The sequence below is a fragment of the Urtica dioica genome, chromosome 5 (assembly GCF_054948205.1).
Source record: "Urtica dioica subsp. dioica isolate 48M chromosome 5, U.dioica_male_clone48M_v1_H2, whole genome shotgun sequence".
NCBI classification, from domain to species: Eukaryota; Viridiplantae; Streptophyta; class Magnoliopsida; order Rosales; family Urticaceae; genus Urtica; species Urtica dioica.
In genome coordinates this window covers 37,732,352-37,745,528 of record NC_142760.1, presented here as the reverse complement: position 1 = coordinate 37,745,528, position 13,177 = coordinate 37,732,352, and the positions used below count along the sequence as shown (strand labels likewise).

Sequence of the window (13,177 nt, the reverse complement as noted above, 5' to 3'; positions counted from 1 at the left end):
ACAAAATAAACATAACGTTAGCTATTTTGATAATTTTATGTTTTAAATTGGCTATTATAGTCAAACACAAACTATCGACACTTTTCTTTTCATTACGCATGCAATTAGATTCTTCTTCCATGCTATCTGATTATCAAACCCGATCTACATTGTTCTTCATCTGTTATTCTCAGTTACATTTTAGCCATATTTATTTCCTGATTCAATCTAATAAAAGGCTCAGCCCCAATATTCGATATTTATTCCAGTATTTATTTAATAATCTTATTATCGTTCGTAGTCTACTTGATCTCGTAATGGAAGTTTGAGGTTCATTTCCAAATTTAAATCGTTTATTTCTTGTGAAAGATTTTCACTGTTTTGAGGCGAATTTTCACCTCCATAATGCTCAACCAATGAGCGAAGTATAAAGTTTTGGTCCAAATCTTGTTGCGACATGTGGATTATGTCAGGCTTTCGACTTTGCTCGACGTAGGAGCGCTGTAAAAAATCCTAGTAAAGCACTCGAAATAGTCTGTCTTCCTCACTTCTCCCATTCTCTCTTCTTCATTTTCTTCAAGTGCTCAGCCCAAAATTGAAGTTCTTCAAGCTTCCCATGAATTTCAAATAAACCACAGTTCTACATACAGATATTTGACCATTATACCTTGTTATCTAAAATATATTCTCAGAATATTCCCTAGTTCCCAAGGTCTCGTCACATGATTCACCAAAGGAAAATATGCAACATATGCAAAACAAATAGCTGCGAGACAAAACTCGTATAACCGCATGATGAAATCTTGGATTTGTGATTCGTGGCCAAATCCCAGTGATGGCTTGCAAAGAACCAAAAGAATGTCGGCGAACCTTATTCAAAACATGACAACAACAAAAAAAAAAAAAAAAAAAAAAAAAAAAAAAAAACCTTCGGGTTCTTTCCTTTCTATTACGCATGAAACAATTTTAGCTTCTTCTACACCTAGCTATTAGTAGTTGTTCATAATTAATACCATTTACTAGCAGGAACAAAAAAAAAAAGCTTGAGAATTTTGGTCCACGTATGGTCACAATTGGCATAATACCATTGCACAATTTGGTGCTATTTAGAGCCACAAGAATAGGATCAATACGTGCATGAATCACTACATCCCATCCCTTCCTTTTTTTTATTATCACATTCTTAGTCCTTCCACTATATAAAGGTCCATTATCTAGCAATTTCACTCCATCCACAAATTTGTCTGAAAGTAACAATTTTCTCTTTTTCTCAGCACTTTTTTTTTTTTCTTTCTTTGAAATTTAAAAAAATGATGGAGGGAAAAGCAGTTGTTGGAGAAACAGACATGTTAGACACCATGCAACAAGACGCGCTTGACTTAGCATCGAAAGCCCTAGATTTCTTTGATGTCACCGAGGGCACGGAGATAGCTCGTTTCATCAAGAAGGTTAGAAGATGTTTGATGCTTTACTGAACATTCTTTTTCTTGTTTATATAAAAATTGACGGATTAATTATCATTTTTTTAATTTCGACCATCAGATAAATTTGTAATTTTAAGCAAATCATCGATTCTTTTTTATTTTACTTATATATTCTGTGGTATTTGTTAAAATTTCATCGTCCTTTTTTTTAAAAAAAAATTGTCACTTACAACCAAAATTGACCAGAAAAAAAAAAAAAAAAAAAAGTTTCAGGGTATCACAGTGAAGATTTATTTATTTATTTTTGCAGGAATTCGATAAGCTGTACGGACCGGGATGGCAATGTATAGTAGGGACAGATTTTGGTTCATTTGTGACACATTGTTCAGGGTGTTTCATCTATTTTAGCGTAGGAAGTCTCGCCATATTGCTCTTTAGAGGATCTGCTGGTTTAGAAGCTGAACGATTTTCAGCCACCCCAGAGGCTGTCAAGGCTTAGGAAACAATAATGTTTTTATATAATAATTTTTTTGTTTTTGTTTTTGTTTTTTGTTCATGTTATTCGTTCTTCTATATATCTTTCATTTTTGGTACCAAATGTGATGTCATAACCTTGGAACGAGAAAAATGAAAAGATCTTGATATTACAGATCCAAACGCTTCGGTCTTCTATGTTTTTTGGACGCTAAAACTTTGGGAATCGAGTGATGAGTTCAAATTTTAGCATCATTTTCTAAGATATGTTATTTTGATTCTGAGATTGAATCAAAATAACAGATTGAATAACCAAACGGAACCATAACAAATTAATAGCACATAATAAGAAAACGGAAAACTGGTACAAATTAAACCGTAGAGTCGATGGAGATTAGGTAGACGACGGAGAAGAATGATGCTCTGCTTCAAAATTCAGAGTGAAATCCTAAAGCACAAGAAAAACCCCAAATCCAAAAGATAAAAAAAAAAAAACCTAGACTTACCTCATCTCGCCGGCCACAGAGAATACAAAAATACAAAATTGGCGCTGAAAGAACGAAGATAGTGTGAGTGCATTAGGGGCTCTGAGGGTTTTGTTGTGTTAATGCAGAATAAAGTCTTAGTCAATGTAAAATTTTGGAGATTACCGCTCAAATGAAATAGAGGTGGGAAAATTCTCTCTTTTTTCTATACGTAATGAAAATAACAGCAACTCTAAAAGGAGTCGCGGTTATATAAACAATTATTATTTGCTTATAATCATTATCCGATGCTAATTCAAAATAATAAAACCAAAACAATCAGAGTATGCTTGTAAACATGGACTTCAATCTAAAACAATCTCGCATTCAAATCCACGATTCAAAAATTCAAATAATCTAGACATCTAATTAGTTTATTAACACTTAGTAAAACTCGAGCTCAATCTATAAGAGATAACAATGGAAATTTACATGGAAGCTATTGAAATCCTATAACACGATATATGATTCAAATCCCAACTTCCAAAAACATTTGTTGTCTAACCTTAATTGTTGTGGGGCTGATGGTCAGACTCCAGATTGCGGAGACACATGGCCGTTGCTCTTCCCCTTCGGACTTGTCTTCCTCAGTTATTTTTACGACGCAACTGCAAGACCAATAACGAAGAAAATAGAAAATTACAGAAAATTATAATAACCAATTTAATTGTTTGACATTGTTAAATAGCCAACGTTCGGTAAATATTAGGTAAATAGCCACTTTCAGACCTAAATCTTAGGTAAATAACCAACGTTTGGTATATGAAAGTGGTTATTTACCTAAGATTTACGCTTGGAAGTGGCTATTTATCTAAGATTTACCAAACGTTGGCTATTTAACAATGTCAAAGGTTTAAGTTGGCTATTTTCCTAATGGACCCATAAAAATTAACTATAAGGAAAAAAAGAATTACCAATATGTTGCCCATTAAGACATCACGGTGAGCTAAGATATATTAGGTATAAGATGGTCTATATTTGGATAACCTATTACCATTATTATCTGAAATTATTTCAGTGGATTTTCATGATTCCACCACAAAGTGATTACAGGCAAAGTTGCTACCCAGCGGGGAATCAACAAATAGTTTTTTAAAATATATGAAGGAAAAAAAAAAAAAAAAAAAAAAAAAAACCGCAAAACAGGAAAGCCCTTGATTTATTTTTAACATGAAGCCCAAAAGTGGAAGCACATACCTGGAAAGAACTCAAAAAATCTCTCATCTCATGGAACAGAGGGACTAGGGCTTTCTGTAACCGTCGTCTCTTTGTTCCACATTTCTTCCTAATGTAGTTGGCCCATGGAATTATGAATCACAGTTTAATAATAATAATAATAAAAAGATATCTTGAGCAAAACGGTAGAGTTAAAAGACCGACTAACTTGTACAAATTAATCACACATTCCCATCGATCAAGCATGTTTGTAAGGGCAGCCGCAGAAAACCCTTCCCCACTTTGCAACGCATTGTCAAATGCTTCTTTGAACTTATAAAAAATTACAGACCTTAGCTTCATAGTAGTGAGTGAGAAAAGGTAAGATGTGAGAATCAGGCAGACTATTCTTACTAAATTATACACACTTGGTAGACTATCTTTTTCCCTTGTCAAATAACATGCATACAATTCAAGCTAATTTATTCAAAATACTCCTTTAAGGTAATAAATCTAACACTTTATGTCGCTCTGGCTTAAATTTCAAAAAAAAAAAAAAAAAAACCTAAAGCACAGTAACCTGTAACCTTCGGCGTGGGTAAAACTCCGGCATCGAAGCTCAAATTTTCCAGCCAAAAACTCTTGCTTCCTCTTCACCGATTCTCACAGGCTCTCTACCTTTTCTCTTTTTCTTTCCTCTGCATCTCCACTTCTGTTCCTCAAAACTCGAACCTTTGAATGTTTCCATATCTACCAAGAATTCACAGCAAATCTCAACTGAGCTGAGGATTGCTATTGTAGAAACAAAGAATAAAAATAAGAACATTATGAGATGAGGATCCGAATGATGTATAAAACAGTGGTAAATCATTTTTAATAATAATAATAGCAAAAATTTACAGTCGGTGTCACCATCTACTTTTTCCATGTGAGATTTGGGCAATAGAAAAAAATTATAAGTTCATCTTCTTATATACAGCTACTATCGCCAGTGATTTAAAGAAATTTGAGGAAAAAAAACTCACCAGGATGGTGACGGTCGGAGGCTTCACCCGCTGAAAAAAGGGGTCGGAGAAGATGATGAAGCCCGTAATAATCCGAGCCAAAACTTCAACAACGCTGCAAGAAAACAATATTAACTACATAAATAAATAAAAAAAATTAAGAAATTAAAAAACCGGAGAGAATCCGTTCAGGAACTCTTAAATTAAAAAACTCCCAATTCCATTTTTAAATTCGAAGTAAAACCCCTAAAGCACATAAAAAAAAGCCTCATCAAAATACGAAACCCATCAACATTTTCACAATTAACACCCAAAAAACCCTAGACTTACCTCGTATTGCCAAGGTAGACCACGGCGAAGACAATGAGACAACGGAGGAACATCGACCGGAGAGATGAGGAGAAACCTCGCGGCGATGAGAGAAAACGCGACGAACGAAAGAAAGAAAAAAAAAAGGAGAACGAGAGGGGAGGAAGAGAGATAGAGCTCATCTATTTCCATGTGAAACTCGAAGAAGAAGAGCGGCAGTTTTATTTTCCTGACCTTGGGCGAGCTCCGGTCGTCTCCCACACCATCATCTTCGATTCTTCTGCCTCTATGTCTCTCTCTCACTCTTCTCTCGTTCCCGTTCCTTCTTTCTTTACCTTTTTCTTTGTGGAAATAGTCCTAAATTCCTAATAGCCGTTTTTCGTAATTATTTTCAATAGCAATTGAATCTTTTATTTCATAAATAACTGTTTTGAATTTTTGAAGATCCCATTTTACCTTTAATAACTGTTGACTAGATTTTAATAGTTATTAACCATATTTCAAAAATTGTTAACCAGATTTCAATAGCCATTAATCAGATTTCATTAACTGTTGACCAGATTTCAATGACTATTAACGAGATTTCAATAACTGTTGACCAGATTTAGAACACAAGGGTATTTTTCGAAGAAAATAGAAACGATCATTGCCAAAATGTTTTGAAAACAAGAGTGAGGTATGAAAAGTGACGTTTTAGGCTAATTATGTAATTTTCTCTTTTCTTTTTGTTGTTTACGTCTGTGGGTTTGGTTGCGTGAAGAGATATATGAAGCCCTACTACTTTGTTGCACAACATGTACGACATTCTTAAACAACAACGTACCCTCGCCGTAGCCTGTATAGTTCTATTCGTGGCAGGAATGTACGGCAGTTACAAAATTTTTGTACAAAGACAATTATGTACGAAAGTCTTAAAAAAAACTGTCGTACAAGCACACTTTTGCTCCGGTGGGAGTGATCTCCGCCGCGGTTACATGACAAATGTTTGGATAACATTTCAAAAATTGTCGTCCAATCTTCAGATTTATGATTTGGACTACTGTTAAACAAAACTGTCATACAAGCTTCTCTGTGCCGCAGCCTATGAGATCTGTGCCATGCCGCAGAGTCTTTGACTACGATTTTTTAGTAACTGTTGTCCAAAGTGTGTCGTCCAAGCCACAGTTTGTAGTAGTGAATGATCAACTCGCCCTCCTCCAGGAAACCATCAAGCAAGTCCTCGGGAGTAAGACCTCCGTAAACATTGCTCAACGAGGTACTATATCCCAATCTCTCCACGCCAACACGAACTATGATTCATCATGGCATGTTGACTCCGAGGCTTTTGATCACATGACTGGTAATCGACATCTTTTCACCAATTTTAGATGGTGTGATAAAGATATATCAGTCACCATAGTAGACGGGTCGAAATCCAAAGTTGTTGGTATAGGAATAGTTCATGTAACAGAAATCATAAAGTTTGAACGACTATTCTTCATATCACAACTACACTGCAACCTCCTCTTTGTCCACAAGTCGAGCTATATTTAATGCTCATTATTGTGTGTTACATGACCATGATTCAGGGAAAATGATTGGTAATGTTGAGCTCTGTGGCGCCCGCCGGAGTTTTGGTTCGAACCATTTTTACCTTTATAAAGCATAATCATAAACAATTCAATCTCAACATCTACAATCAACATAACCATTTTAAATACCAACTATGCCACAACAATCACAAATTCTATATCAATTCCAACTCAATTTAAACATAACAATCTCACATTCATAAACAATTCCAACAATCACAAATTCATAAACAATTCAAACAATCACAAATTCATAAACAATTCAATCTCAACATCTACAATCAACATAACCATTTTAAACACTAACCTATGTCACAATATGTCAAACAAAATCCTAATTTCATTCTAACTCAAATTCATTCTAACTCAAATTCATTCATAATATATCAAACAAAATCCTAATTTCGTGTTATAACCAAGGAAAGTCAAACAAAACCCTAAATTTGTGAATTAAGAATCAAACAAATTCGGGAAAGCAACATGAAATTCGGGAAAACAACATGAAATCCATATCAACAACATGAAATTAAAGCTATAACCACCTTAAAAGCATAGAAAATCATACCTTAAAAAGTTTAAACGACAGAGAGGCGACGAGAGAGGGAGGCGGCGATAGAAGATGGCGGCGAGGACGTGGCGAGAGAGGATGGCGGCAAAGAGAAGGCGAGAGAGGAAGGCGGCGAGATTTTGGCACGGTGAGGACGTGGCGACGGTTTTTGGGCGGCAAAATCTTCAGAGAATCGGTCGAAAATTGGTGGGTAATGAAAAAAACTAAAAAAAAACTGAATTCGGCATTTTATAGTGAAACCCTAAAAAAATAACGACATCTCGCCACGGCGAACATTGTACGTTGTCGCGGCGAGATGTTCCTACAACAGATTTTTTAACCATTGTAGGAGTTTCTCGCCGCGGCGAAAATCCTTCGTCGCCGCGGCGAGAGTCTTTCCTGCAAAATTGTTTGGCCACGGTATCAATCCCGCCGTGGCGAGATGAATGTCGCCGCGGCGAAAAACGTACTTCGCCGCGACGAGCCTCTTATACAACGATTATTCTAAGCGTTGTAGAAGGTCTCGCCGCCGCGAAGTAGAACCCTCGCTGCGGCGAGGTCCATTATTCTACAACGCTTTGATACCCGTTGTAGAAATTTGTCGCCGCGGCCAAAAACACCTGTTTCCGTGGTAAGGATTCTACAACGGATAGTCTAAGCAATGTGGAAAATCTTAAATATACTAAATTCTACAATGCTTAGCGATAAGCGTTGTAGAATCCCTAATTTCTACAACACTTATTTTAAGCGTTGTAGAAAATGGGTTGTAGAATCCAACATTTGTAGTAGTGAATGCAAAATAGCTCTTTCTCTAACTCTTTCAAGTCCATCCATCACCTCGTACAAAGGCATGATGTTGAATCACCTTCGCTCAGGACATCCAAATTTCTTGTATCTCAAGTCGTTGTTTCTATCTCTCTTTATCAATAAGTCCCTTCAATTCACTGTGATATGTGTGAATTTGCTAAATATACTCGTAACTCGTATACACCTAAACCATATATTCCATCTAACCATTTGCCATGATTCATAGTGATATCTGGGGTGCCGCTAGATTTGAAAATATTACAGGAGTTCGTTGGTTTCTACTTTTTGTAGACGATCACACAAGATTTAGTTGGATCTACCTGATGAAACACAAATCAGAAACTAGCGACCTCTTCAAAAACTTCCACAAAATGATTCTAATATAGTTCAATACTCCAATCCAAGTAGTCCACACCGATAATGTCCGAGATTACTTCAACTCGGAACTTGGGTCGTTCTTCCAAACTCAGGAAATCATTCATACTAGTTCTTGTGTAAACACTCCACATCAAAATGGGATAGCCGAGCAAAAAAACCGTCACCTCCTAGAAGATGCTCAAGCTATTATGTTCACCTCGAACGTTCCAGCTCGCTTATGGGGAGAAGCCATTCTTACAGCCACCTTCCTTCGCAGCTGTAAAACTAAAATATCAGTCGCGACAAGTCGAGGCTATTTCCGGGTATAAAAGTTGAGGCTATTACCTGTATTTGTTGTAGTGTTTCTGTATTTGCTCTTTACCAAAATCATCAATAATATGGTTTTTTGTTCTGAAAAAAAAAGTACCACGATAGTCAACTGAAAGTTAAATTTATTATCGATACCACTATTCCAAAGTTATAACCAATTTTTTATTTAACTATATGTATAGAAATAGATCTTGTTAATTAGTTATAGATATTTGCGGCGTAACGAAAACGGTTCTTGATTTTATTAATGCATATGTTTTTGCTAACATGAGTGAAAAAGGTAACAAGAATAAATATTTTCAGGGTAAGATTTTAGTTCGTTTAATAAGTCATGAAAATTCTAAGATTTGACGTCTTCATATGCTGAGTGTCCATAGTGAAGAGCTGAATATTTATTTATAAGTATTAATAGTCAAATATAGCTATAGTATGCTGGGAATAGATAAAGAAAAAATTTATATGATCAACGTTTGAAACTAAATGATTAGCAGCTAAAGATGTAAACTCTTAGCAAAATATCAAAGATTTTATGTTCTTAAAGAAAATAATCAAAATTTAACAGTCACGATAAATGTTTTGACACTGTCTATAAATATTTGACATTGTATACATGAGGTATGAAGCTCAACTTATAAACTTATTGATAGTGTAAAAAAATTATTTGTTGACATTGTTAAAACAATTACGAGCATCAGCTTGCTTATGCATTTTTGTAAGTTTTGGCTATTAAACTAATATTAGAAAAAACTTAATTATTTTACAAATATATAGTCATGTTACGTGTGATGTTGGCTTATTTTTTACGGCAAGTTTATCTCGGCAAGATGACTTGCAACATGCTCCAGGATATGTTGAGACATCTTATAATTTTGGCAAGTTTTCTATTTCGCCAAAATTGTCAGCGGAAGACTTTTTACGTATATTTTCTCCGCGTGAATGAGTAAAGAAACCATATTTCGACTTTTAGAGATGTATGACTACTATAAAAGAGAGTCTCTGCCCTTAGAGGTCTTTGACGCATTCATTCACACCATTAGGGTTCTAGAAGTGCAAGACCGGTGGACTGGGAAACTGATTGTATGGTGTCTGTGATGTAGTACTCTATGTGCTATTCATCTTCTTATTAATCATTAGAGTTTCTTTTGAGTTTTATAATTCATGATTATTGTTCACGTCCGTTGCTGTTGAATATTACTAAACACTTGGGGAGTGTTTGAGAGTGTAAGTGAAAGAATCTCAGATTCAACGGTAGCCGCGACGCCTGAAGTATCGGCCTTCTTTTTTTTTCGGATCAAACACAAAAAAAACCAAGACAACCTAATCATCATCGGATCAAAATAATCAAGCTTCGGTTTAGAAATCCAAATTCAGAACAAAGAAAAACAAAGCACTAACTTTCACATTCCTACCATTTTGGCAATCGGGGTTGGCTTTTTTTGCCGCTCGAGAAGACGACTGGCCTTTTGGGTCACTTTTCAAAGCCGAGCTAGGGCTTCGTCGGACAACCTTTGGCGCAAAAGCTTTGACTTTGGTCGGTTTGGATTTCGACTCCCTCGCCATAGTAATGCTTAGTTAAAGGGGTTTTTTTTAGCGAAGTTGAGAGTAAGAGAATGAGGGATTTTAGCTACCGAGGGAGAGACAGAGATTTGGGTTTTTGGTTTTTTTTTGCCGAGGGAAGGGAGAGATTTAGGTTTCTGGTTTTTTTGGCCGAGAGAAGAGAGAGTGAAGATGTAGAGAAGAATGGCGTGAGAAGAAGTTGAGAGAAATAGAGTGATGGATTTTAGCGAGAGAGAGAGAGAGAGAAAGAAAGCGAGTGAGGGTTTCTAGTTTGTGTTTTCCGACCGAAGAGAGAGAAAGAGAAAGAAAGTAAGGGTTTCTGGTTTGTTTTTGCCGACCGAAGAGAGAGAGAGAGAGAGAGAGAGAGAGAGAGAGAGAGAGAGAGAGAGAGAGAGAGAAAGAGAGAAAGAGAGAGTGAAGATGAAGAGACAGTTGCTGGGAAGTTTCGAAAAACGTGGAAGAGAGGGTTACTGCTTTTTTCTATTATTATTTTTGTTTAAATTGTATTTGAGGGGTATGTCTGTCTTTGCGCAGTAGATAGAGTACTAGTTGTGTCAAACTTAGAGTTTTGGGTTATATTTAGTAAAACATCCGCTCAGAATTCACACCAACATTTCAATCTCAAAATCTTATAAGCTATACACATAAAACATACACATATGCAAATAAAACATACACACATATCCAAATCGTCGTGGTTATGGCTCAGAATATCAATACGATTTCTTTTTCTTTGAGTCGGAGACCGCCTTCGGAGATTCCTAAGCGAGGAAGAGTAGCGAGCTCCATCAAGCGACGTGATCGTAGACTTCATCCTTCAGAGCTTTATAGACTTCATCATCACCATCGACGATCTCTGATGGCTCATCTCTGTCATCTTTGACTCCAAATCCCGCCTCCAGTCTGTCGCCACGCCCTCATCGCGCCCTCACCGTCGACTTTGCCTCTACCACCTGGCGAATGTTCCCGCGTGAAACGCCACCTCTCTCGCGGCGATCTCTACATGGCCCTCCGATGCAACGAATCTCTCGACGCCGAGTTCCTCCGCCATCACGGAGATTCCATTGTGCTGTCCTTGACACTTTTGCTGTATGATGGAGAGGAAGTTGGAGTCGGAGTCACGGCGGCGAGGCGGGCGGCGGAAAGGACGGAGATTCCCATAGTATGTTTGGTCAAATTATACTTTTAGTGAAAAATAAGAATTTTTTTTATCAAATAGTAATAGTTGAAGCAATTTTTATTTTTATATTTTTATAGTGTCTCGACACTTCTAGAGTTTATCCAGATCAAGCATCAACAACAATTCCTTAGACCATCTCCAACCCACACCATTTTGGTGTGGGAAGTGACACATTTGGTGTGGGTTTTGCCCCAACCCACACCATATTTTGCACCAAAATGGTGTAATGAATAGTTTATCACCATATTTGGTGCAACACTATTCATTATCACCATTTTGGTGCAACAAAATTATTAATTGCAAATTCATCCTCAAATAAAATATATTTATAATTTTCAACCTATTGAAATAATTTATGAAAATATATAACATTAATTTAACACAAATTACCTATAAAATAAAATAAACACAAATTACCTATCAAATAAAATAAACATCAATATATTAAAGGGAAAATATCTAGAGTACCCTTCGTGTTTAATCGAAATGCGAGATTTATCCCCTCTATTTCTAGAAATATCCCTTCAGTTTATTATAAATGACATATACATCCCCTAAAAAAATGTTATATTACAAATATCACCATTTTCGTTTATTTTTTACAAAAAAAATAAATTGAACTCCTCAAAATACCCTTAATAGAATAAATATTTATATACTATTTTAATAAAAAAAATCAAAATCTCTCTTTATAAAAAAAAAAAACCTTAACTTTTTATAAATAAATTTTTTTAATTTAATTTTTTTGTATATAGAATAGAAGATAAAAAAATTATTTCATTAAGGGTATTTAGGGGATTTCAAATTATTTTTTTGTAAAAAATAAACGAAAATGGTGATATTTGTAATATACATTTTTTAGGGGATGTATATGTCATTTATATTAAACTGGAGGGATATGTCTGATATTTCTAAAAATAGAGGGGATAAATCTCGCATTTCGATTAAACACAAGGGATACTCGTGATATTTTCCCTATATTAAAAATCATAAAAGTACAATCTCAATAAAAATTATACTTGCCACACACGACATAATGAAAAAAAAAAAATATAAGTACATACATAAGCAAATAAAAATCACAAATTACATGAAGAAAACTATTATTTAATAGTTCGGCATATCATTAGAGTTGAGTGCTCGAATGTTGTTGAAGTATTGCCCGAAATTTCCATATCTTTGTTGTTGAAATTGATATTGTGATTGTTGAGAGGTTTCATTTCTACTTGCTAAAATGCTCATTTGTCTTTATTCTATAAATGTTATCCCACTATTTTTTTTTTTTTAGGGTGATTTTTTTATATATTCATTTTGTAGTATTAACATAATGCTTAATAATATTGTAAATTAATTTGATATGTTGATACAAAAAGAATAATATACTATTTAATAAGCTTATTATTGACATAATAAATTAATAGAGGGGTTAATTTGCAATTGATATGAAGTAATATGAAAAAGTATAAAAAGAGAATATTCTTTTTGGTGTGATATTTGGTGTTGTGGGTTGAAAATGAAAATATTGTTTGATGTGACAGTTTCACCATTTTAGTGCAAAAATTGCACCATTTTAGTGTTATGGGTTTTTAGTGTTATGGGTTGGAGATGGTCTTATGAAATAGACAAATTACATTTGGTATAACGGTCCAACTAACTCAGTCTGATTTGTGGGTCCCCCACCCACTGTTATCATTTAATGGATATCATTACTATATTTAATTCACTGATCATTACTTGAGAATCACTTGAATTTACTTGCCTCAAAATAGATTTGACGCTTTTCAAGCATTTGTTAATTTCGAAGTTGAGCTGCAAGTTCGTCATAAGATCGGGCTACGAAAACAGAATGGGAGGAATGGATTTGGGTAATTTTAGAACTATCTCACTAAGAATGAAATCGAGCACATCATGAACATAGCTTGGGAGAATACAAGCACATACACAACACGTAGGTTAAAG

The 13,177-nt window shown here is 35.2% G+C and overlaps 1 protein-coding gene and 1 long non-coding RNA gene across 5 annotated transcripts; one reads left to right on the top strand and one right to left on the bottom strand.

The window, feature by feature from the left end:
* The first annotated feature begins 1,223 nt into the window (after nt 1-1,223).
* LOC149398281 (Dynein light chain type 1 family protein) lies at nt 1,224-1,945 on the top strand. Its single transcript, XM_089615919.1, has 2 exons — nt 1,224-1,427; nt 1,714-1,945. The coding sequence occupies exons 1-2, from the start codon at nt 1,290-1,292 to the stop codon at nt 1,900-1,902; spliced, it is 327 nt and encodes a 108-aa protein (XP_089472045.1). The 5' UTR covers nt 1,224-1,289; the 3' UTR covers nt 1,903-1,945.
* A 19-nt stretch (nt 1,946-1,964) lies between these two features.
* LOC149398280 (uncharacterized) lies at nt 1,965-5,246 on the bottom strand. 4 transcript variants are annotated; one of them, XR_016297257.1, is made up of 5 exons: nt 4,891-5,246; nt 4,582-4,675; nt 3,599-4,348; nt 2,907-3,009; nt 1,965-2,427 (listed from the first exon to the last, which is right to left on the bottom strand). It is a non-coding gene; the product is annotated as an uncharacterized LOC149398280 (long non-coding RNA). The 4 variants fall into 4 exon arrangements; XR_016297255.1 differs by lacking the exon at nt 1,965-2,427 and having other exon boundaries at nt 2,706-3,009; nt 3,599-3,686; nt 3,786-4,348; XR_016297256.1 differs by lacking the exon at nt 1,965-2,427 and having other exon boundaries at nt 2,706-3,009; nt 3,599-3,686; nt 4,137-4,348.
* Nucleotides 5,247-13,177: the final 7,931 nt, after the last annotated feature.